We start from the raw sequence: 23063 nt of genomic DNA on the forward strand, positions 1-23063 counted from the left end.
AGCACAACTGCATGAGAGACCCTAAATCAGAATCGCTCAGCGGAAATTGGTCAACACACAGAACCATGAGGGATAATAATGAATTCTTGTTTGAAGTCGTTACGTTTGGGGGTAGTTTGTTATGCAGCTGTAGACAACACCAATACTGGCTCATAGAAATTGCTCAGTCAATAACAGATATGATTATTGTTTTGATGGCTGCAATTATTGGCAGATTAATTGAAACTATTTCAAGCAATGGGAGATCTATTTATTTTACAGTGAAGAAGGGAGGATTCCTTTTACTGCTTTGGCTCGAGGACTTAGAATTTTTACACAATGTGTGTAATTTGTCCTGAGTTTGACTTAAAAAACATATAACTCTAGATGAAAAGTCTACAGTTACTTTCCACAATATAGTTAGTCTCCCATTGGCCTATTGTTTACTTTCCTCCTGCGACAGCAGGGACTGCAGGAAGTAAAGTCACACCACCAACGCCCAAAGAATGACTCTAGGTAGGCAGCTCTGGCTATCCCATTTACAGCAAAGCCTGAAAATTTAATAAGAATGATAGATTGGTGAATGAGAGCACTATATTTTTCTTCCATCCCCTGTCTTATTGTTTTCTCAGTTTCTTTAACTGACCAGAAGATAGATGTAACAAGGACAAAATATTAATTTAGAAGTAATTACAACCTTGTTCAACCTCCCCCTTTCTTCTACCTCAATTCCTAGGTAGGCCATGGTTGGGCAGATTGAAGTAATGGTTAAGGGGGGGGAATTGAGAGAATTTCAGTTAAGATTGCTTAATTTACATTGACAAGGACAGAGAGCTGTTTGCAGAGAGAGAGAGGGAGAGAGAGAGAGAGAGGATGATGTTTATGGTAATTTATTTTGTTTTCTCAAACAGACTTGGTTATTTGTAATGTAACCCAGGTTAAGTTATGAATATAATCTCTCTCTGGACTTTTTCTCAATGGATTGTATTTCTCGATTATTGTCCGTTATATTTCAGTTACTGGACTTAAATGTGAGTGCTTTAAGCTAGGAGAGCACCACAAGGAACTTAGCTTTATATGGGTTATATTGAACTAAAATCTAATTTGTATTGTATTTGTTTAACAAATACTGGCATTATGGTTATGACCAACGGAGGTCTTTTGTTTTAGAGATGCATACTGAAGTATTTATAGATAAAATGGTACATCTGGGATTTGCTTTAAAATAATCTGGGGTTGGGGGAAAGTGGGTGAGAGTGTAGATAAAATAAGATTAGCTCTTCATTGACACTTGTTGAAGCTAGGTGATTCATGAGGTACATGGGGATTCATTATACTATTCTTTCTACTTTTGTGCATGTTTGAAAATTTCCATAATAAAAAGTGAAGAAAAAAGTGGGCGAGTTAATATCTATTGTTCTTACTCTCTCTAAAAAAAAAAATCTAAATGAAATTGCTCTTTATTATATGTGGTCCATATTTGCTTTTTTTCTGTGATTGCTGGTTCTTGACAGAAAAATATCATCACCACCCTTGATTATGAAAACACAGACTGAGTGTTTGCTGATATTTTAGTACAGGTGGGATCTACTTAACTCAATCCAATACTCAAAAGTCTTAACTTAATTAGAATCTAATTGCAAGATAATCTTCAGTGACAAAAAGGTTTCCCTGGTGTATTTTAAAAAGGATTTAATGAATAAAAACTTGGCTTATGTGCTATTTTCTGGGACTCCGCTTGTTGCAGAAATTGAGGTCCAGCCTTCTTTTTTATTGTAAATTTTGCTGCCTGGGTAGATATTTGCATTTGACTGCCTTTACTTTTTAAAGGGAAGGAAGCAGACCAGCATGGCCCCAAACTAAATAATGCAGGTTTTCCATTTCAATTTTCTTTCCCCAGAGAATGTGGATGATGTTGCAGAGCACGTTTTAAATTTAATAAATGCATCCCCCATTCTGGATGAAGAAGAAACAAAGATTATTGTTTCTAAAGCATCTGATATTTCCCAGTGTGATGAGATAAGTATGAATCTAACCCAGATTATATTACAAATAATCAATGCTGTTTTGGGAAAACAAAACAATTCAGCCTCTCATCTGCATGAAGTGAGAAATGAGTAAGTACTAATGCTTTGGTAAAATAAGTTATTTCATAAAACTTTATAGTATTTGTTATTCACTCCTTTGCATACAGTCCCAAATTGTCAAGGTCAGGTGGCTATGCATCGAAAGCTGAGTTAGTACAGTGCAATGGGGTCATCCCACACAAATCCCAATTGTGAAGGAATGCATTGCAAAATTCTAATTCAACATTAATCACAGCAGCATTTCAAGTAGATAGTTGCCCCAAACCAAACCTCCACTCTATTTTCCCCACCCTGGGTGCCCCCCCAATATCTATAAAATGCATCCGCCCAGTGCTCAAGCAAAAAGCTTAGGAATAATACTAGATACCTCCCTCTACCTCACAGCCAACCAGTAACCAAGTCTTGTAGGAGGCACCGGATGTGAGGTTTTTAATCCCTGAAATATTCCTCGAACCCATCTACTTGTGTTCATCCCCACCATCACCACCACCCTAGCCCCAGCCTCATACCTCTCCGCTGACCTTCTACAGTAACCTCCTAACTGGGATCCCCGCCTCTGCACTTGCTTCTCTATGGTCTTTCTTCTACATGGCAGCCAGAAAGATCTTTGCATGCACATATCAGATCATGTCATTCTCTTGCTTTTAAAACCCCTTGGTGGTTTTCTGGTACACGTAGAATAAAATCCAAATTTCTTGGCTTATGAGGCCATGCAGCATCTGGCTTTACATACAATAATGTCATTTAATCTTGAACCACCTTGCGAGAGGAATGCTAAGATTACCTCTGGCTTGCAGGTGAGTAAACAGAAGCTCGACCACGTTATTGTTAGACATTAGAGGAACTAAGACTTAAACCTGAGCCTGTCTGACTCCAAAGTCAGCACTCTGATTTACTAATCCCTTAAACAATATAAAGACAGTGATTAAAACTGAAGGAAAAGTCTTACATTGAGGAAATCTCGGAAGGAGAATGGGCCTTATATTCAAGTGGTAGGAATGCTCTTCTCTCCCCGTGGTTCCTTGCAGAATTCTGAGGACAATCGAGCGTGCTGGTCACAAGATGGAGTTTTCTGGGAGGACAGCAAATCTGACGGCAGACAGGCTGGCGTTGGCCGTTGTGCAGATGGACCACACATTTGAAGGCATGACCTTCGGCATTCGCTCCTATGAAGAAGGTGCAGACCTTGAGGTGAGTCCAGCTCGGGGAACTGAGAACAGATCAGGCAAGTCTTCATTCACTTACTCCTTGGGAGAGAGAGGGGATACTTCTTAAAGGTTTTAGTGTTCAGAGGACCTTATGAAAATACAAATATCCCAGTGAAAGATTCATATAGAAACCCCAGTAGCCTAACACCTTGGTTGGAATGGTGTCTGTGAGGTGAGCAATGATACCACCTTTGGCCCTGTGGCCCGAAATCATCTCACGTGTTACCTTATTATTAGCTAGCATTTCCGGATGTTGGGGCACTGAGCTACTGTCTGTACAGATAAGGAAATAGAGCAGTTGAGTAACTTGCTCAAGGACACAGAGCCTAATGGCAAAGCCAGTATTCAAACTTATGTCTGTCTGGCTTTAAAGTCTGGGCCTTTCCATCACACCACAATACCTCAGCCTTTGGCAGGCCACAGGCCGCCAACCCCTGCAGAAAACAATTTGGGAGGGCGCCATTTTTTTTTAATTTACTGTTTAAAAAAATTATAAAATTTCCATATGGGGAAATGCACAAATTCTAAGTATATATTTTCTGAATTCTAACAGATGTGTACATCTGTGTAACTCAACCCCCCATCAAGACATAGACTATTACTGTCACCCCTAAAATTCCCCTCCTGCCCCTTCCCAGTCAATCCCCACAACTACGACCTCCCCTGGCAACCACTGTTCTGATATTTTGCCACCATAGTTTTGCCTGTTCTAGAACTTTATATAAATGGAATCATAAAATATGTACTGTTTTATATAAGACTGCTTGCATGTAGCATTCTTTTGTTTCTATAGTTCATTCTTTTTTATTGCTGAATAATATTCCATTGTATGGATATACCAAAGATTGTGTGTCTAGTCTCCTATTGATGGACATTGGGATTGTTTCTGGTTTTTGGCTATTATGAACGATAAATACTGCATTGAACATTCATGTAAAAGTCTCTGTGTGGACATATGTTTTCATATATCTTGAGTAAATACCTAGGAAAGGGATTGCTGGCTCATAAGATGTAAGTTTAAATTTGTAAGAAGCTAACATGCTGTCTTCCAAAGTGGATCATGGAGTGATTTTTCATTGTCTTTTTAAATCAAAGTACAGGGTGCCTGGGTGGCTCAGTTGGTTAAGCATCTGCCTTCAGCTCAGGTCATGATCCCAGGGTCCTGGGATCAAGTTCTGCATCAGGCTCCCTGCTCAACGGGGAGCCTGCTTCTTCCTCTCCCTCTGCCACTCCCCCTGCTTGTGCTCTCTCTCTGACAAGTAAATAAATAAAATCTTAAAAAAATAAAAGTATAGTTGACACACAATACTACATTAGTTTGATTTTTCATTTTTTAAAAGATTTTATTTATTTATTTGACAGAGAGAGACACAGTGAGAGAGGGAACACAAGCAGGGGGAGTGGGAGAGGGAGAAGCAGGCTTCCTGCTGAGCAGGGAGTCCGATTCGGGGCTGGATCCCAGGACCCTGGGATCATGACCTGAACTGAAGTCAGACGCTTAACGACTGAGCCACCCAGGGGCCCCTCATTTTTGTATTGACCATTTGGGAATCTTCTTTGGTGATGCATCTGTTAAAATCTTTTGCCCACTTTTAAATTGGGTTGTTTGTTTTCTTATTAAGTTGTATTTTTTATGTATCCTGGATACAAGGCATTTATCAGATATATGTTTTGAAAATATTTTCTCTGCGGCTTGCCTATTCATTTCCTCAGTGGTGTCTTTTTCTTTCTTTAGAGAGAGAGAGAGAGAGAGTGGGTGGGGGGCAGGCAAAGGGAGAGGGAGAGAATCTCAAGCAGACTCTGTGCTGCGTGTGGAGCCCAATGTGGGGCTCAACCTCACTACCCTGTGATCATGACCTGAAATGAAATCAAGAGTTGGATGCTTAACCGACTGAGCCACCCAGGTGCCCCCTCAGTGGTGTCTACTGATGAGCATAAGTTTTACCTTTGATGAGGTATAATTTATCAGTTCTTTCTTTTATGAACAACCTGTGACTTGTCTAAGAAATCTTTGCCTACCAGTAGGTCATGAAGATACTCTATGCTTTCCTTTCAAAGATCGATGGTTTTAGCTTTAATGGGTAGGACTATAAACCTAATTGAATTAAATTTTGTGCATGGTGTGAGGAAGTATGGTGTAGCATATGGTTTGGAGTTCATTTTGTTCTATCTAGATACTCACTTACTCCAGCACCATTTATTGAGACTTTTCTTTCCCTCTTGGCTTGCTTTGGCATCTTGGACCAAAAATCAGTCATGCAAATGGAGGTCTAGTTCTGAACTTTCTATTCTGTTCCATTAATTTTCTTATAGATGTGTATGCCATGATCACACTGTCTTGATTCCTCCAGTCTTGAAGTCAGGTAGTGTGAGTCCTTCAACTTTGTTCTTTTTCAAGATAGCTTTGGTTATTCTAGGCCTTTCCCGTGTCCATAGGAATTTTCAAACATGCTTATCAATTTGTACAAAAAAGAAATGTGTTGAAAGTGATTGGGATTGAGTTGAAGCTATTGATTAATTTTGGGAGAACTGATTTCTTAGTAATATTAAGTCTTCTCATCCAGGAACATTTACTCAGGTCGACTTTAATTTCCCTTAGCAATGTTTTGTACTTTATTTATTTATTTATTTATTTATTTATTTATTTATTTATTTATTATTTTAAGTTTTTATTTTCATTCAGTTAACATACGGTGTTATATTAGTTTCAGGTGTACAATATAGTGATTCAACACTTCCATACATCACCCTGTGCTCATCACAAGTGTACTTACTCCTAGGTGATAAATAGAGATAGACATAGACTATCAACTTTATTTTTATATACTTGCAGCAAATCATTGGAAAATTTAATTTAAAAAATTCCATTTGCAACATCAGAAAACATAAAATATTTAGGAATAAATTTATTTACTTACACCCAGCATGGAGCCAAATATGGGGCTTGAATTCATCACAGTGAAATCGAGACCTGAGCCGAGATCAAGCGTTGGACTCTTAACTGACTGAACCACCCAGGTGTCCCTTTGTTTTGTAGTTTTAAGCAGAGTAGTATCACATGTCTTTTTGTTTTGTTTTGTTTTTTAAAAGATTTTATTTATTTATTTGAGAGTGAGACAGAGAGAGCATAAGCAGGAGGAGAGGCAGAGGGAGAGGGAGAAGCAGACTCCCCGCTGAGCTGGGAGCCCGATGCGGGGCTCGATCCCAGGACCCTGGGATCATGACCTGAGTCGAAGGCAGACACTTAACCATCTGAGCCACCCAGGCGCCCCTCCCATGTCTTTTGTTAAATATAAAAATAAATTTGATATTCTATGTCTATCTCTAGCTATCTCTATCTATCATCTCTCTATCTCTCTATCTCTCTATCTATCATCATCATCTAATTTTGAATCCTATGAATTTGCTAAACTCACCTGTTAGTTGTAGCGGTTATTTTAGAGATTCCTTAAGACATTCTATGTAATGTCATCTGGCAACAGAGACAGTTTAATGTCTTTCTTATTGTTTTTTATTCCTTTTATTCCTTTCTTTTGGCCTTTTTGCTATTAGTGCCTCCAATAAAATTCTGAATTGAAGTAGTTAAACTGACATCCTTGTCTTGTTCTTGATATCAGAAGAAAAGTAGTCACAATTTTACCATTACTGTGATGTTAGCCATGGTTTTTTGTTGTTGTTGTTTTGTTTTTAGATGCCCTTTATTTGATTGAGAAAATTATTTTCTCTTTCTGGTTTGCTGAGAAATTTTATTGTGAGTGGTTGCTGAATTTTGTCAATTTTTTTTTTTCTGTATCTCTTGAAGCAATCACTTGGCTTCTCCCTTTTATCCTTCTAATCCAGTGAATTACATTGATTTTAGGATGTTAAACCAATCTTGCGTCTTTGGAAGAGAACCTACTGGTAATGATGTATTTTATATATATATATACTATATTATATACTATATATAATGATGTTTATATACTGCTATTTTCAACTTGCTTATATTTTAAGTATTTTTACACTAATGTTCATGAAGGATGTTGGTCTGGAATTTTTTTCTAATTTTTTTTTTATCAGGCTTTAGATTAGGGTCATGCCAACTTCATAAAAGTGAGTTGGGAAATGGTCCCTGTTCTACTTTCGGAAAGCGTTTGTGTGACATTGGTGTTATTCCTTCATCAAATGCTTGATAAGGTTCACTAGGAAACTCTCTGGGTCTGGAATTTCTTTGTGGGAAGTATTTTAATAGCAAACCTAATTAATTTAATGGATGTAGAGCCATTCGATGTTCTGATTCATCTTGTGTCTGTTTTGGTTAGTCATATTTTTCTAAGAATTTATTTCATCTAACTTGTCAAGCTTATTGATGGTAGTTCATAATATTTTGTAATGACTTCTTAATGTCTGTAGGATTTATAGGGGTGGTCAGCAAACTTTTTCTGTAAAAGGTAATAAATATTTCAGGCTTTGTAAGTCACAGGTGGTCTCTGTCTGATGAACATTTTTTTTTCTTTCTCTCTTTCCCTCCCTCCCTCCCTCCCCCTCCCTCTCTCCCTTCCTTCTTTCCTTCCGTCCTTTGTCACATTCTTTAAAAAATGAAATGTAAAAGCCATTCTTAGCTTGAGACATATGAAAACAAGCCTTGGGTAGGATTTGGCCTGCTGACCAATTTATCAATCTCTGATCTACAGTAAAAAATCTCTCTTTAATCTTGATAATGTTTTTTTTTTTTTAGATTTTATTTACTTACTTGTGTGAGAGAGAGAGCACACAAGCAGGGAGAGCAGCAGACAGAGGGAGAAGCAGACTTCCCGCTGAACAGGGAGCCCAATGTGGGACTCGATCCCAGGACCCTGGAATCATGACCTGAGCCAAGGCAGATGCTTAACCGTCTGAGCCACCCAGGAGTCCCAAATTCTTGATAACGTTAATTTCTTTTCTTGTTCTTTTTTTTCTCTTGATCAGTAAAACTAGAGATTTTTCAATTTTGTTGATCCTTTTTAAGAACCAACTTCATTAATTTTCTTTATCGTTTGTTTTCTATTTTGTTACCATCTGCTCTTAGCTTTATTATTTCCCTCTGTGTACTTACTTTGTGCTTATTTTGCTCTTCTTTATCTAGTTGCTTTTTTTAAGATGTTATTTATTTATTTGACATAGCGAGAGAGCACAAGCAGGGGGAGGGGCAGAGGGAAAGGGAGAAGCAGACTCCCACCAAGCAGGGAGCCTGATGCGGGGTTCCATCCCAGGACCCTGGGATCATGACCTGAGCCAAAGGCAGACGTCCAACCGAGCCACCCAGGCACCCACTTTATCTAGTTTCTTAAGGTAGATCCATAGGCCATTGATTTTAGACACTTCTTCTTTTCTAATATAATCATAAAAAACTATAAATCTCTCTCTAAGCACTGTTCAGCTGTGGTCTGCAAATTTTGATATGTTGTATTTTCTTTCTTTCTTTCTTTCTCTTTCTGTCTTTCAGAAAGAGAGAGAGAGAGCACGAGCAAGGGGAGGGGCAGAGGGAGAAGGAGAGAGAGAATCCCTCAAGCAGACTGAGTGGAGCCCAATCCAGGCTTGATCCCACTACTCAAGATCATGACCTAAGCTGAAACTAAGAGTTGGTCCCTCAACCGACTGAGCCACCCAGGCACCCTGATATGTTGTATTTTCATGAGCAGTCAGTTCAGAATATTTCCTACTTTCTTCTTTGATCCGTGGATTATTCAGGAGTGTGTTCTTTAAGTCCCAAATATTTGAGGAACATCCAAGACATATTGTTGTTGTTGATTTCTTATTTATTTCACATGGATCACAGAATGGACTCAGAATAATTTCAATCCATTTAAATTTGTTGAGACTTGTTTTATGACCCAGTGTGTGATCTATTCTGATGTTTCATACACTTGTAACACTTGGTGTGTTCTGCAGTTGTTGGTTATGTTGTCCTACAAATACCAGTTAGATCTCAAAGTGGTTGATAATGTTGCTCAAATCATCTAAGTCTTTACTAAAGATTTTTTTCTAGGTTTCCTAGTTTAGAGAGGTGTTAAAATCTCTGACTTTGATCGTGAAATTGCCTATTTCTCTCTTGTGTCAAATTTTGCTTTGTTTATTTTGGGGCTCTGCTATAAGGTGAATATACATGTTGTTATGTCTTCCTCATAGTAACTCTAATACTAACCTATTTATCATTATGAAATAGTTCTCTTGATTTCTGGTAATACTCTTTGTCTTGCAGTCCATTTTATGTGATTTTAATATAGTCATTGCAGCTTTCTCATGTTTACTGTTGTATATATGTTTTTGCATGCACTTACTTCCTATCTATTTCTTCATACTTAAAGTGCACTTCTTGTAGATAGCATACAGTTTGTGTTTCACTTTTTTATCCATCCTGAAAATATCTGCCTTTGAATTGAAGTGTATAATTCTTTGAACATTTAATGTATTTTTTGATCTGGTTGGATTTAAGACTACCATTTTATTTTATTTTCTACCTGTCCTTCTGGTTTTTGTTCCTCTTTTCCTGATGCCTTTTGGTTTATTTTAATATTTATTACAATTGAGCTTGAATGTTTTACCGACTATTTAGTTGTATCTATTTGCATTATTTTCTTGATGGTTGCTCTAGAGATTACAATATGCATCCTTATATTTTTGTAGGTTGCTCTAGAGATTACAATATGCATCCTTATATTTTTGTAGTCTGCTTTGAGGCAACATTGTACCAATTCATGTAAAACACACAAACTTTGACCATACATATCCATTTACACCCTCTGTATTTTATGTTATAGTTGTCATATATATTATGTCTAAGATCAGAAACCCCACAAGACAATGTTCTCGTCCTTGTTTTAAAGAGTTTTATGAAATTGAAAGAAAAAAATAGTCTTTTATATTTATATAGATATTTATAATTTTCAATGCTCTTCCTTCTTACCTAAAGGTCAGAGTTCCATCTGATATTTCCCTTCTTCTTTTTTTATTTATTATGTTATGTTAATCACCATACATTACATCATTAGTTTTTGATGCAGTGTTCCATGATTCATTGTTTGCGTATAACACCCAGTGCTCCATGCAGAACGTGCCCAATCACCAGGCTAACCCATCCCCCCACCCCCCTCCTCTCTAGAACCCTCAGTTTGTTTCTCAGAGTCCATAGTCTCTCATGGTTCGTCTCCCCCTCCGATTTCCCCCCTTCATTCTTCCCTTCCTGCTATCTTCTTTTTTTCTTAACATATATTGTATTATTTGTTTCAGAGGTACAGATAGGTCATTCGACAGTCTTGCACAATTCACAGTGCTCACCATAGCACATACCCTCCCCAGTGTCTATTACCCAGTCACCCCCTCCCTCCCACCCCACCCCCCACTCCAGCCACCCTCAGTTTGTTTCCTGAGATTAAGAATTCCTCATATCAGTGAGGTCATATGATACATGTCTTTCTCTGATTGACTTATTTCGCTTAGCATAATACCCTCCAGTTCCATCCACGTCATTGCAAATGGCAAGATTTCATTCCTTTTGATGGCTGCATAATATTCCATTGTCTCTATATACCACATCTTCTTTATCCATTCATCTGTCGATGGACATCTTGACTCTTTCCATAGTTTGGCTATTGTGGACGTTGCTGCTATAAACATTGGGGTGCATGTGCCCCTTCGGATCCCTACATTTGTATCTTTGGGGTAAATACCCAGTAGTGCAATTGCTGGGTTGTAGGGTAGCTCTATTTTCAACTTTTTGAGGAACCTCCACACTGTTTTCCAGAGTGGCTGCACCAGCTTGCATTCCCACCAACGGTATAGGAGGGTTCCCCTTTCTCCGCATCCCCGCCAACATCTGTCATTTCCTGACCTGTTAATTTTAGCCATTCTGACTGGTGTGAGGTGAAGAAACTTACTTAGCATTTCTCATAGTACAGGTCTGATGGTGATGAATTTTTATATATCTGAGAATGTCTTTATTTTGTCTTTATTCTCCTTTTTATAATATTTATATTTTAGAGAGAGAGGGCACAAGCAGGGGGAGGGCCAGAGGGGGAGGGAGATACAGATTACCCACTGAGTGTGGAAGCCAATGTGATGTGGGGCTGGATCCCACAACCCTGAAATCATGACCTGAGCTGAAATCAAGAACCAGATGCTTAACTGACTGAGCCACCCAGGCGCCCCTCTCTGATTGTTTTCAGTGTTTTCTTTGTTTCTTTGCCGTTTGGTATTATGTGTGTAGTTGTGTTTTCTCTGCATTTATCCTATTTGAAGTTTGCTGAGATTCCTGAATCTGTAAATATACGTCTTTTATCAAATTTGGGGAAATTTCCATCATTATTTCTTTAAATATTGCTTCTTCACCTTTCTTTCTCTCCTCTCCTTTTGGGACCCCAATTACATGTATGTAAGATTTTTGGATGTTGCCCCACACGTCCCTGGGGTTATGTTAATGTTTTTAATCATTTTACTATTTCTTTTCTTTTTTTTTTTTTTTAAGATTTTATTTATTTGACAGAGAGAGACAGCGAGAGAGGGAACACAAGCAGGGGGAGTGGGAGAGGGAGAAGCAGGCTTCTTGCCGAGCAGGGAGCCTGACGCGGGGCTCGATCCCAGGACCCTGAGATCATGACCTGAGCCGAAGTCAGACGCTTAATGACTGAGCCACCCAGGCGCCCCATGAGCCACCCATGTGTCCCCATATGGAGTTTTCTATTATAGACTCTGGGGGAGAAGCAAGTCAACCAGCCCCAATCACATTCTTGGTACCAAACTGCTTACATGTTAAAGCTAGATCAGAACTTCTCTGGGCCACCCAGATGGCTCAGTTGGTTAAGCATCTGCCTTCGGCTCAGGTCATGATCCCGGGGTCCTGGGATTGAGCCCCACATCAGGCTCCCTGCTCAGCTGAGAGCCTGCTTCTCCCTCTGCCTCTGCCCCTCCCCCTGCTTGTGCATGCTCTCTCTCTCTCTGAGAAATAAATAAAATCTTAAAAAAAAATCAGAACTTCTGCATGGTACTTCATTGCCTTAGCAGAGTTTATTCATGCTGGCAGAAGAGTCGTGACTTTGGGGTTCACAAATAATTTTTGAAAATATTATAAACTCTCATCTCCCTTACCTCTACAGCTAGCTAGATAATAGTTCCTTGACAGGCCACATGGATAATGGAGAAAATGGAGGCCCAAATTGCACGTATCTTTGTTCAACTACAACCCAGCTGTGTGACCCTAGACAAGTCACTTAACCTCTCTGAGCTGCCATTTCCTGATATCATCATACAACATACATTTCAGAGCCGATAGAAGGACATGTAAGGGTGCTCATATACCCTGTTTTGCCTGGAAGAGTCCTGGGTTTACTGGTAAAGTCCCCTGTCATTCTCAAAAATGTTCTAATACTTATAAAGTACTATTACCCATCAAATCAGCAAATTTTCCTACTAGTGAGCCTCTAGCAGAATTCCTAAGGCCTTATTGCCTCGCTTCCCTGCCTTACTTATGGGGCAATGCCTAATGCTACTGTATTGATTTTTTGTTCCTTTTTTTTTTTTTCCTCTCAGAACTATATGGGTGAAGAGGGGTCTACTTTCAAAGACTGGTCTTTATTTCCAAGAATCAGGGCAAATCGCCTGATTCATCATTCCCCTTTCCACCTCTATGCATACCCAGGTGCAAGTAGGCCAGAGATAAATTTGGGAAGAAAAAGGTGTGTGTGTGTGTGTGTACGTGTGTGTGTGTGTGTGTGTGCAGTTCTCACCCCTCCGACCTTATAACAGGATGCTCTGGAGATTGCAGCTGGTGCTGGGGTGGGAAAGGGGTATTCAGGCTCATGGGAGACGATTGCAGTTTCCATTTCCCACCTTGTCTTGGCAGATTTACCTGGATGAGGTCCCTCTGGGAAGGAATTTGGCTTCCGTATACTTGCCTAAATCACTGAGGGAGAGAATTCTTCCTAGCAACTTACAGACCATCTTGTTTAATTTTTTTGGCCAAACTTCGCTCTTTAAGGTAAATTCTTGCCTCTGGAAACTGTCATGAGCTGACATATGGTGACTCATTGTAATTATGAGCTCTTGCTATTTTCATGATGTTCTGTTTATTTTAGAATATGCTCTCTGATTTATTCTGCAAGTCTCCTGGCACAACCCCGGTCCTCAACATGAATCAACGTCTTCTTTAATGGTGTTCCTCGGTTTTTAATTTTCCCAGCTTCTCCGCTTTGCAAGGGACCTTAAGGATCATGTGGTGACCAAACAGAGGCCTCAAGATGTTTTAAAACCAAGAAAAGGACAGCGAGTCCTCCTGATGAGTGTAGTTTCAACTTGTTCGTGCTTTCCTCCCGCATCTCCCCAGGCTCCTCAAAGCCTCCACGCCCATTCTTTGGGCCAATTCATTTGAAGCTGAGCCGTGTCCAGTAGGACACTTGCCCTCGAGTATTTGTTGCTCCTTTCCACCGTTTCCACAGAACCTTCTCTGAGGGCTCCAGTCCTTACCCATTATTAAAACCAAGAGGCAGTATGATGTGGTGGTCATGGGCATGGATCTGGGGCCGGTCCGGCTGAATTTAAAGCCAGCTATCCCATAGTCTACCTGCGGGACCTTGGGCAGGTCCCCCAACCTCCACGGGCTTTGCTGGGCTGTTAAGGATTAAAGGAGTTGATACATATAAAGTGCTTAGAACACTGCCTAGCACGTCATAAACACCGGGTAACTCTTGGCGTTGCTATTATTATTTGCCTCTTTGGGGGCTCTGCCTAATAAAAGGGTCATTCGTTCGGCCCACTCCGTCTCATCTAGCTGTTGGGAAGACAGCCGTCAGAGCTATAGCATGAAATGATTGATGATCGCTATTAATTGCTCATGTTCACACTTTATTACCTCATTTGCTTACGAGAAACCTTGACTCAAAGAGTGCTATGGTCTGAATGTTTGTGTCCCCCAGAATTCATGCGTTGACATCCTAACCCCCAAGATGATGCTATTAGGAGATGAAGCCTTTGGGAGGGGATGAGGTCATGAGGGTGGAGCTGTCATAATGGGATGAGTGCCCTTGTGCAAGAGGTCCCAGAGAGCTTGCTTGACCCTTCCTCCATGTGAGGACGCAGCAAGAAGCTGCCATCTCTGAATCGGAAAGCAAGCCTTCACCAGAACCTGACCATGGAGGTACCCTGATCTTGGAATTCCAACCTCCAGAGCTGTGACAAAGAAGTTTCTGTTACTTAGAAGCCACTCAATCTGATATTTTGTTCTAACAGTTCGAACGGACTAAGACAAAGAGGCTAAGTGATTTTGCTCAAGGTCACACAGCTAAGAAGTGGCATAACTAGTAATCAAATCCAGGCTGTCTGACTCCAAACTTCAAGTATTTAAGAGATCCATACATTAACACCCCTGTGTATTTTCATTTTCTAGAGAGGCTATCCAAAGGAATGAATTTATAACTGTTAAATATTCAGAGTTATTGCAGGGAGATTGCACTGGGCCAACTTAAATATACTACATACCAACTCAAATATAACACATTGTCTCCAGTTATATCTGTAGGATGTTCTGTTCTCCTGGAATTCTCTAGCGGCTCCCCTTTCTGTCTTTGTACATTCTATTTATTCCTGTGGGTTCAGCTCAAATCCCATCCAGAAAGCCTGCGTGGAGTTCATGAGCCCCTGCTTTCCTCCCCACCCCCTGCTTGCATTCTTGTCTTCCATATCCACCTAGTCACTAGTCTGGTTTCCCTAAGTAGATTGTGGTGGATGTCGTGGGTCAAACATGTCTTATTTTCATGGCATCTGGCACAGGGCTAGGTACCCAACATGTTTTCAGTAGATACATATTTATTAAACCTTGGTTTTAAATGGAAAAAATAAAAAGCTGGCTACACCTGGGACAAGACAGTTAATGAACAAAAATTTTAATAAAAACGAAGAATGTTGTTCGTAGCACTCTGACCTTTTTGGTAAACTTGAAATTTCTCTGTTATCATCTGACATACCATTATTTTTGTCTTAATTTCTCTGCTTTCTTGAGAGGGCTGTGCTTGTTGCATAGAATAAACGAGAAACTTGTTTTGCATAAATTTCACACCTAATAAGTAATTTTTATTCACTAACATCTTCCACTGGAGGGGATTAAAGATCTTTGCCAAAATTAGCCTACGGACATCCTAGTGCCAGATAATGGATTAGAAGTAGCCTGCCATCACATTCAGAACTGGAAGGGCCCTTGTAATTCATAGTGGCCCATCTCATTTTACCGATGATGATATTGAGACTCAAAGAGGGGAAGGGACAATGTACTCTGTCAGTCACACAGTTATTATTCAACCAACAAATCTGTATCGAAATCCTGCTCTGTGTCTTGTGCGGTGCTGGGTGCTGGGGATACAACAGTGAGCAGCAGAGACATGGTGTGGGCCCTCCTGGAACTTCCGGTCTGAGGAGCAGAACAGAAACCGACAGATTCTAACTCTGAAGGGGATGACCTGAGCCTGGGTCCTGTGCCCCTGATTTTTGGGGAAGGGGTACTTATAAGAGATGCCACCCTCTAACTACCTTTTCCCCTAAGTCCCGAGTCTCACAGCCTCGCCTTCACACTGCTTTGTCTGATATCTTTTGATCAAAATCTTCACTGTCACCACAACAGTTTACCTTAAAAATGGTTGATAAGGGGAGGCTGGCTGGCTCGGTCAGGGTTGCAGGCGACCCTGGATCTCGGGGTTGTGAGTTCCAGCCCCATGCTGGGTGTAGAGATGACTTAAAAATAAAATCTTGAGGGGTGCTTGGGTGGCTCAGTGGTTAAACGTCTGCCTTCGGCTCAGGTCATGATCCCTGGGGCCCTGGGATCGAGGCCCGCATCAGGCTCCCTGCTCCGCGGGAAGCCTGCTTCTCCCTCTCCCACTCCCGCTGCTTGTGTTCCTGATCTCGCTATCTCTCTCTGTCAAATAAATAAATAAATAATCTGTAAACAAATAAAATCTTGAGAAAAAAGTTGTTGATAAGACGCCACTCTTGGAAAACACATACCCCCTCCTCCACGAGTGGCTGGCCTCCAGGAGAAGGACAAAACACTAGGCACAGGGGCTCTGGGGAGCATAGAGGAAAGATCAGGGAAATCAGGAAAGGCCTAGGGAGGTGTCGGCTGGAACCCGAGGTTGAGTAGAAGCTAGGAGATAAAAGGGGCAGGGAGAAGGATGGAGGAGTGCTTCCGGCCGAGGAAACTTCTCTAAAAGGTTCAGAGGTGAAACAGGTAAAACTTGAGCCTTGAGCCAAAGAGTGGAAGAGTGAGAAATGATTTAACGCCTTTTCCTGCATGGCCGCCATTTTGTATGAAAGGGAAATTAAACCAGAGGCCAGGTTAATTAAGTCCTGGGTTGTGTTTCCCTGTGTGTTTCCCCTCTTTTGGCATTTCCACTCCAGAAAACAGTATCTCTTAGACTAAGTTGAGAGGGTTGTTAGATGTCACCTGGTCCGCTTTTCTTCCTGTTACCAGTGTACCAGAGAGGGGAGGAGACTTGCAAGGAACAAGAGGGCTTGGGCTAGCACTTGGTCTTTGGATGGTCAGCCGGGGCCCTTGCCACCAGATTGTGCTGTAGATCCACCTCTGCATCAGGCTACCACAGGGGAATTCCTCTGGGAAGGGAGCGTGGAACCACCAGGCTGGCTTTGAACGAACAGAGTTGGTCAGGAACCAGAAGTGAGTAGCTTCCCAGTGGAGCCCCAGGCTGTGTTCACAGTTAGCCAGTTCTCAGTGGATTCAGGGCTCAGAAATAGGAGCGCTGGGCATCTTCTGAAAGTGGCCCAGCAGACTCTGTAAGGGGCATCATCTAAGCTCACCTCATCTAGGACTTCTTGGCAAGTCCTCAGAGGACTTTCTTCCCATCCCTCCTGCCCTGCACCTGCCTCATCTCTTGTCTCTTCAAGTGTGCCCCAGAATAGGCAGTCTCCCAGCTGCTTCGCCCCCTGGGGCCTTGGCCTGTGGCGCTTTGGCCCTGTGAATTAGCAAGCGCCACGTCCTAACGGCTACATTCTACTTGATCTCCTTGGAACCAACATTTCTGAAGCATCCCTGCCCCATCATGCACTAGCTGTGTGATCTTTGTCCAAGTCTTTGAGCCTCCCCAACCTTCCGTTTATCCAGAAAATGCCTATATTGTTTCATTGAGGACTAAAGATAGTGTATGTGGAAAGCACCTAACAATGTAACTGGCTCACTCTGGGTGCAAAACGAAATACTTGCTGTATGTTTGGCCATGCGGGGGACATGAGGCCACGTGACGCCTCTGCTCTGACCTCAGAGTTCATGGTCCCCTAGGGAGGAGACGACAGTCCTCAGAAACTTATTTCAACCTGGATGTTTATCCACCTGCTTCCAACTTCAGGGGAGATGAACCAGGGGGTGGCTTATAACTAACCCACGATGAATTTATGTTTCCTATGAGGAGGGGCCCCCTAAAAGTGAGTAAGGGTGGTTAGGGGTTGGAGCTAAGATAAGTTGTGAAATGTCAGGGTTCAGAGTTATCAAAGTAAGGAATGGTTTCGCTTTGTTGCTAGTGTCCTACTGAGTAGCAGGTAACAACAAAGCAGCAACAAAGCCAGTGCTTACTGGATACATATTTGGATGTAGGGCTCGGGTTAGTGACTTGTTCTAGCTTGGTAGAATCGAGACCTTATACGAAGACAGGAGATGAGCTAAATGACCTCTAAAAGCTTTTTCTCAGGGGCGCTTGGCCAGCTCAGTCAGAAGAGCATGCAATTTTTGATCTCGGGGTCGTGAGTTCGAGCCTCAAGTTGGGTGTAGAGTTCACTTAAAAAAGAAATAAAATCTTAAAAATAAATGAATAAATACAAATAAAAATTTCTTTTCAGCTGTGATTTTATTTTCCATATTTCTGTGCCTCCGGCCATGCATTAGTAATTCTGAACTGATTATTGACATGCAGAAAATTGGAAATTTAGGAGCTGAACTCCTCTGCCTTATGTTTCACCCGCAGACTGGAAGCGCCACGAAAGCACTAAGCACCTTCGTAGTGAGTGCCAGCCTTTCAGATACGCCCGTTGAAAACTTGGCTGAGCCAGTGGTTATCAATCTGCAGCATGTTGAAGGAAACCAGGTACTATACCCATTTTCATCTCAGAATAGGAAGGCCTCCGAACCCCTCCTTGGACTTCCTGTTAAAAATAATGGACTAGTGGGGCGCCTGGGTGGCTCAGTCAGTTAAGCATCTGCCTTTGGCTCAGGTCATGATCCCAGAGTCCTGGGATCGAGCCCCACATCAGGCTCCTACTCAGCAAAGAGCCTGCTTCTCCTTCTCGCTCTGCTTGTTCTTTCTCTCTCCCTCCCTCTCTCTCTCTGTCAAATAAATAAATAAAATCTTTTAAAAAAATGGGCTAGTTAACAGATGTGGTTCTAAGACTTAAAGAAGATTGTCCCATTTCGGACAGTAGAGGTGTGTTGTAGTTGAAGCCTTCTAGAAATAATGCCATCGCTTAAAGGGATAAGTAATGTGGGCTTCTAGCACTGTGACAGATTGGCAGAGGACTGACTAGGGCAGGTGGATCTTTTGGTTGTCCCATTACACTAAATGATATTTAATTCCATTTGTTTTTGAGTGAGGCAAACAATTTAAAATAATTGAACATTTTGATCCTTTTCAATTACCACAAAGAGCATTAAAATATGTATTAGTTATCACCAATGAATTAAAACCATAGTCATATGGCATAACATACGGTATATATTACTAAATGATCAAATTTAGCTGTAGCATAAGAATGAACTACTATTCCATTCTTTGATGTTAATGTATGTCCAGTGTGAAGTCTTAATAGCTTCTTTCATTCGCAATCTAAACGACCATATGGTATAGCATATTTTTCACAGGTCTTAATTCTAGGAAGGAAGAAAGAAGGGTGGGAGAGGGACGGAAGAAAAAACAGATACCAAATGAAACATGTTAGATGGGTAAGATCTCTCAATTCCAGCATGGGCCCCAGCTCTCCAAGCATCCCCCAACAACCAATTTCTCATTGCCTCCAGTTCCCTGGAGATTGTAGGAGCTGGTGAGGCCCCAGGAATGCTCCCTAGGCCTAATCAGCCAGCAGCTCAACTTTGTATCCATAAAGCTTGATCTCAGCTGTGAGCCCCAAATTCCAAAGTTCTGCAAGAAACACCTACCCCACATCAGATCTGCCCTGACCATTCAGCCTCCTCCTGGGCCTTGCACCAGAAGGGTGTAGCAAATCCCTATGTTACCAAATATTTGTGTGTGTGTGTATGTGTACACATTTAGTTTTATTGTAACAAAGCAACTCAGACACTTTTAACTTTTAAAACAGCATCATCTTGGGGCGCCTGGGTAGCTCAGTCAGTTAGGCATCTGACTTTGGCTCAGGTCATGATCTTGGGATCCTGAGATTGAGCCCCGTGTCAAGCTCCTCCCTCAGTGGGGAGTCAGCTTGGCCCTCTCCCTCTGCCCCTCCCCCTGTTCATGCTCTCTCTCTCAAGTAAATAAATAAAATCTTAAAAAAGAAAACTCTGAGCATCATTTTTCCTTTCCAGTGAAACAACAAAAATTTTTTTTTTAAGAATAAACAGGAGATGCACCATGAGAGACTATGGACTCTGAAAAACAAACTGAGGGTTCTAGAGGGGAGGGGGGTGGGGGCATGGGTTAGCCTGGTGATGGGTATTAAGGAGGGCACGTTCTGCATGGGGCACTGGGTGTTATATGCAAACAATGAATCATGGAACACTACATCAAAAACTTAAAAAAAAAAAAAAGAATAAAGAGGAACAAAGTTACAATAGAGAATGTCATTTCCAAATAAGATCCTACAGGTACTGCTAATTCTCCCATCCAGTGGCAGGGCTCAAGTCATCATTAGTAGAGAATCTTATTTTAAAAGTATCATCTTAAACTGCAAGGAATTCCATTAAACATCACAATTAAACATGCCAGAGGAGAAGCCATGTTATCAGAATGCCCACTTAACCCACCCAAACTTCTCAAACCTACCTTTTGCTGATCTTCTATAACCTCATTTTAAAATTTTATTTTATTTTTATTTTTTAAAGGTTTTATTTATTTACTTGAGAGAGAGAGTGCGGGAGAGAGAGAGTGAGAACATGAGCAGGGGGAGGGGCAGAAGGAGAAGTAGAGTCCCGGCTGAGCAGGGAGCTCGGATGTGGGGCTCAATCCCAGGACCCTGGGAGCATGGCCTGAGCTGAAGTCAGATGCTTAACTGACTGAGCCACCCAGGTACCCCATAACCCCATTAAAAAATTTTTTTTCTTTTTTTTAACCAAGAGAAAGTAGACTGATGCATGTTGGTCCATGCTAACTGTCCATACTCACATAGAGACACTGTAATCACATAGAGCCCAATATCCAGAAAAAGGAGGAAAAGGGGAACTCTAGGCATTACTGCACAGGGGCCCCGCACCCTCCAGCTTCCAGCAGACCTAGGGGAGCAGAAGGGTTTCCTTTTTTCCCACAGAGTATGGTGGTGTTGATTCCAGAAAGTTTGTGTTGATACAGGAGGGGATAAAAATGAATTTGGAACAGAAAGGGTAGAGATTCTTTCCCTGCTGTATTCTGCTTGAGGCATTTCCCCCCAAAATAAGTTGAGAACCATGGTATAGACAAAGAGAAAAGAGACTTGAAAAAACAGGGCGAATGAGCACAAGAGGAGGGGGAAAAAAAAGACTGCAACTTGCTGCCAAGGACTGGAGAAAATTTAAAAAGGAAGGTTGGAATCCATCGGCGTTCCATGACTCAGCTTCTCCTTCTTCCTCCTCATCTACCTCCCTTCATCCTCTTCTTCATCTCCTTCACCTTCATCCTCCACCTTCACCAATATCTTCCAATCCTCCATCTTCATCATCATCTTCTTCTTCTTCCCTTCCTTCATCATCCATATCGGGAGCCAAGTAGTGTGGTCATGGATTTGGCCAAATATCATCTTTGATGACCTCTGCTGGTTCATCCGCCCCTGCATCAGAATGGTCAGGAAACCAGGGGAAGAAGCTTTGGTTCCTCATGCTGTCTCTTCCTCCTGGCTCGATTCTGCATTGGACTTAAATGTTTCATCAAATCCTTTCTGGATTTCCATTTGATTTCAGTGGACTTGGAAGACGAATCACCATTCTCGGTCAGATGAAATTCTTTGGAGAGAACTTTATTTTCGAAGTAAAGGTTTTCATCAAAATAAAAATCTATCCTGTAACCTACCTGATTTAATATCGTCAAATTCTGTCACTTCAGCTCAGCATCTCTCCATCCTCCTCCCTGAGCAGTGCAAACACTTGTGAATGGTTGACAAGTGTTGTTACCCCTAAATTGGAGACTTCGGCTATCAATTCTGACCTCTTCTGAATAACACGGTTGGTGGAGTTTGTTATATTTCTGTTCTACTTTCAAGATCTCCACACTGGGTTGTTCATGAGTCTATTTCATTCTGTACTTCATCAGTGTGTTCAGTTGCTTCCTGCTGCTCTTTTTCTCCCTTCAGCAAGTGCTGAGAGGTCAACAGCTCCTCTGGCTTAGGGTCAAGAGGCAGACTCTTTTCTTCGTTTGAGGCAGGAGCGAAGACTGGCATTTGGGGGCCATGCTGTGAGGAAAGTCCATGGAACAAAGGCAGACGCACGTCTGGAAGAAGCTCTGATTACTCCTATGTGACCAAATATTTTATTTGTTTGTTTGTTTATTTTAAAGATTTTATTTATTTGAGAAAGAAAGCACACACGAGCATGGGGAGGGGCAGAGGGAGAGGGAGAGAAATAGACTCTCAACTGAGTGTGGAGCCTAATGTGGGGCTGGATCCCAGGACCCTGAGATCATGACCTGAGCCGAAACCAAGAGTCAGACGCTTAACCAACTAAGCCACCCAGATGTCCCTACCAAATATTTTAAAGGACACATACTAGACCACCATGCAGTAGTATGCTGTTTTCTCACTTATAAGCCCCAAGTCACTTGGGGTTAGTCTTAAAACCAACTTGCAGATGGTCCAAGTGTATGTGCGTGTGTGTGTGTCTACTGTTTGTAAAAACATTGAGAAGAAAACACTTGTGTGTAGTTGCCATTGTGTGGTAACTATCACATGGAAAGGTGTTTACCTCTGATTTTTCTTTTTTCTAGAATTATGATTGGGTTCACTGTGCCTTTTGGGACTTTGGGAGTAACAGTGAGTATTTTTCTTAGCAAGCTTTGTCTTCAGCTCTCAGTGAGCCTTTGCCCCTGACCATTTTCCTAGTTGGCGGTTGGATGAGAAGGAGCTGTACTGTCTTTACCAGATCCTACAGAGAACTCTGATGGACCAAGGTATGAACATGAGTTTTATATCTAGTTACGGCATGGGAGGTTAAAAAAAAAAAGCCTTTCTCTTTGATAAGGTGCTTATTTGGGGGATCAGAAAAGTCATACAACTTGGGAATAAGGGAATTTGGGAGACCCAGTGCAGAGTAGCCTTAAGCTGTTGGAAGCAAGTTGAGAAACGAACACCTGGCTGTTCATCTGTGTTTTCTCATGGGGATTTGCAACATCTACTATCTTCTTCCTTTTTTTCCTTGTCTCTTCTAGGCTGACTGTGTGACCTTGGGGAGTCCATTTACTCTCTTGGGGCCCCAATCTTTTTATCTTTTCATTGAGGGGATAAGACTTCTTGGTTGATCTCGAAGGGCCCTTCCTGCTTGGCTAGGTATGAGTCTTTGGGGACAGTAAAGAGAAGGGGTTTGGGACGGGGATCGCTGAATGGATTCCTCTTCAGTTTGCCTTCTCCATTGGAATCTCCGGGGATATGGCCAAATCTC

At 41.5% G+C, this 23063-nt stretch overlaps 1 protein-coding gene and 1 pseudogene across 1 annotated transcript in view; one reads left to right on the top strand and one right to left on the bottom strand.

The window, feature by feature from the left end:
- Positions 1 to 23063, top strand: part of ADGRG4 (adhesion G protein-coupled receptor G4) — an 83769-nt gene that overhangs the window by 39790 nt on the left and 20916 nt on the right. The window contains 5 exon segments of the mRNA XM_064573628.1: positions 1880 to 2096; positions 3095 to 3257; positions 13131 to 13265; positions 18244 to 18363; positions 22393 to 22438. Coding sequence (XP_064429698.1) covers positions 1880 to 2096; positions 3095 to 3257; positions 13131 to 13265; positions 18244 to 18363; positions 22393 to 22438 — 681 coding nt within the window.
- Positions 21053 to 21861, bottom strand: LOC123843256 (protein SET-like; annotated as a pseudogene).

Source organism: Mirounga angustirostris, unplaced genomic scaffold, assembly GCF_029215605.1.
Source record: "Mirounga angustirostris isolate CCGP_5_RB_7025 unplaced genomic scaffold, mMirAng1.0.hap1 SCAF_11, whole genome shotgun sequence".
Lineage (NCBI taxonomy): Eukaryota > Metazoa > Chordata > Mammalia > Carnivora > Phocidae > Mirounga > Mirounga angustirostris.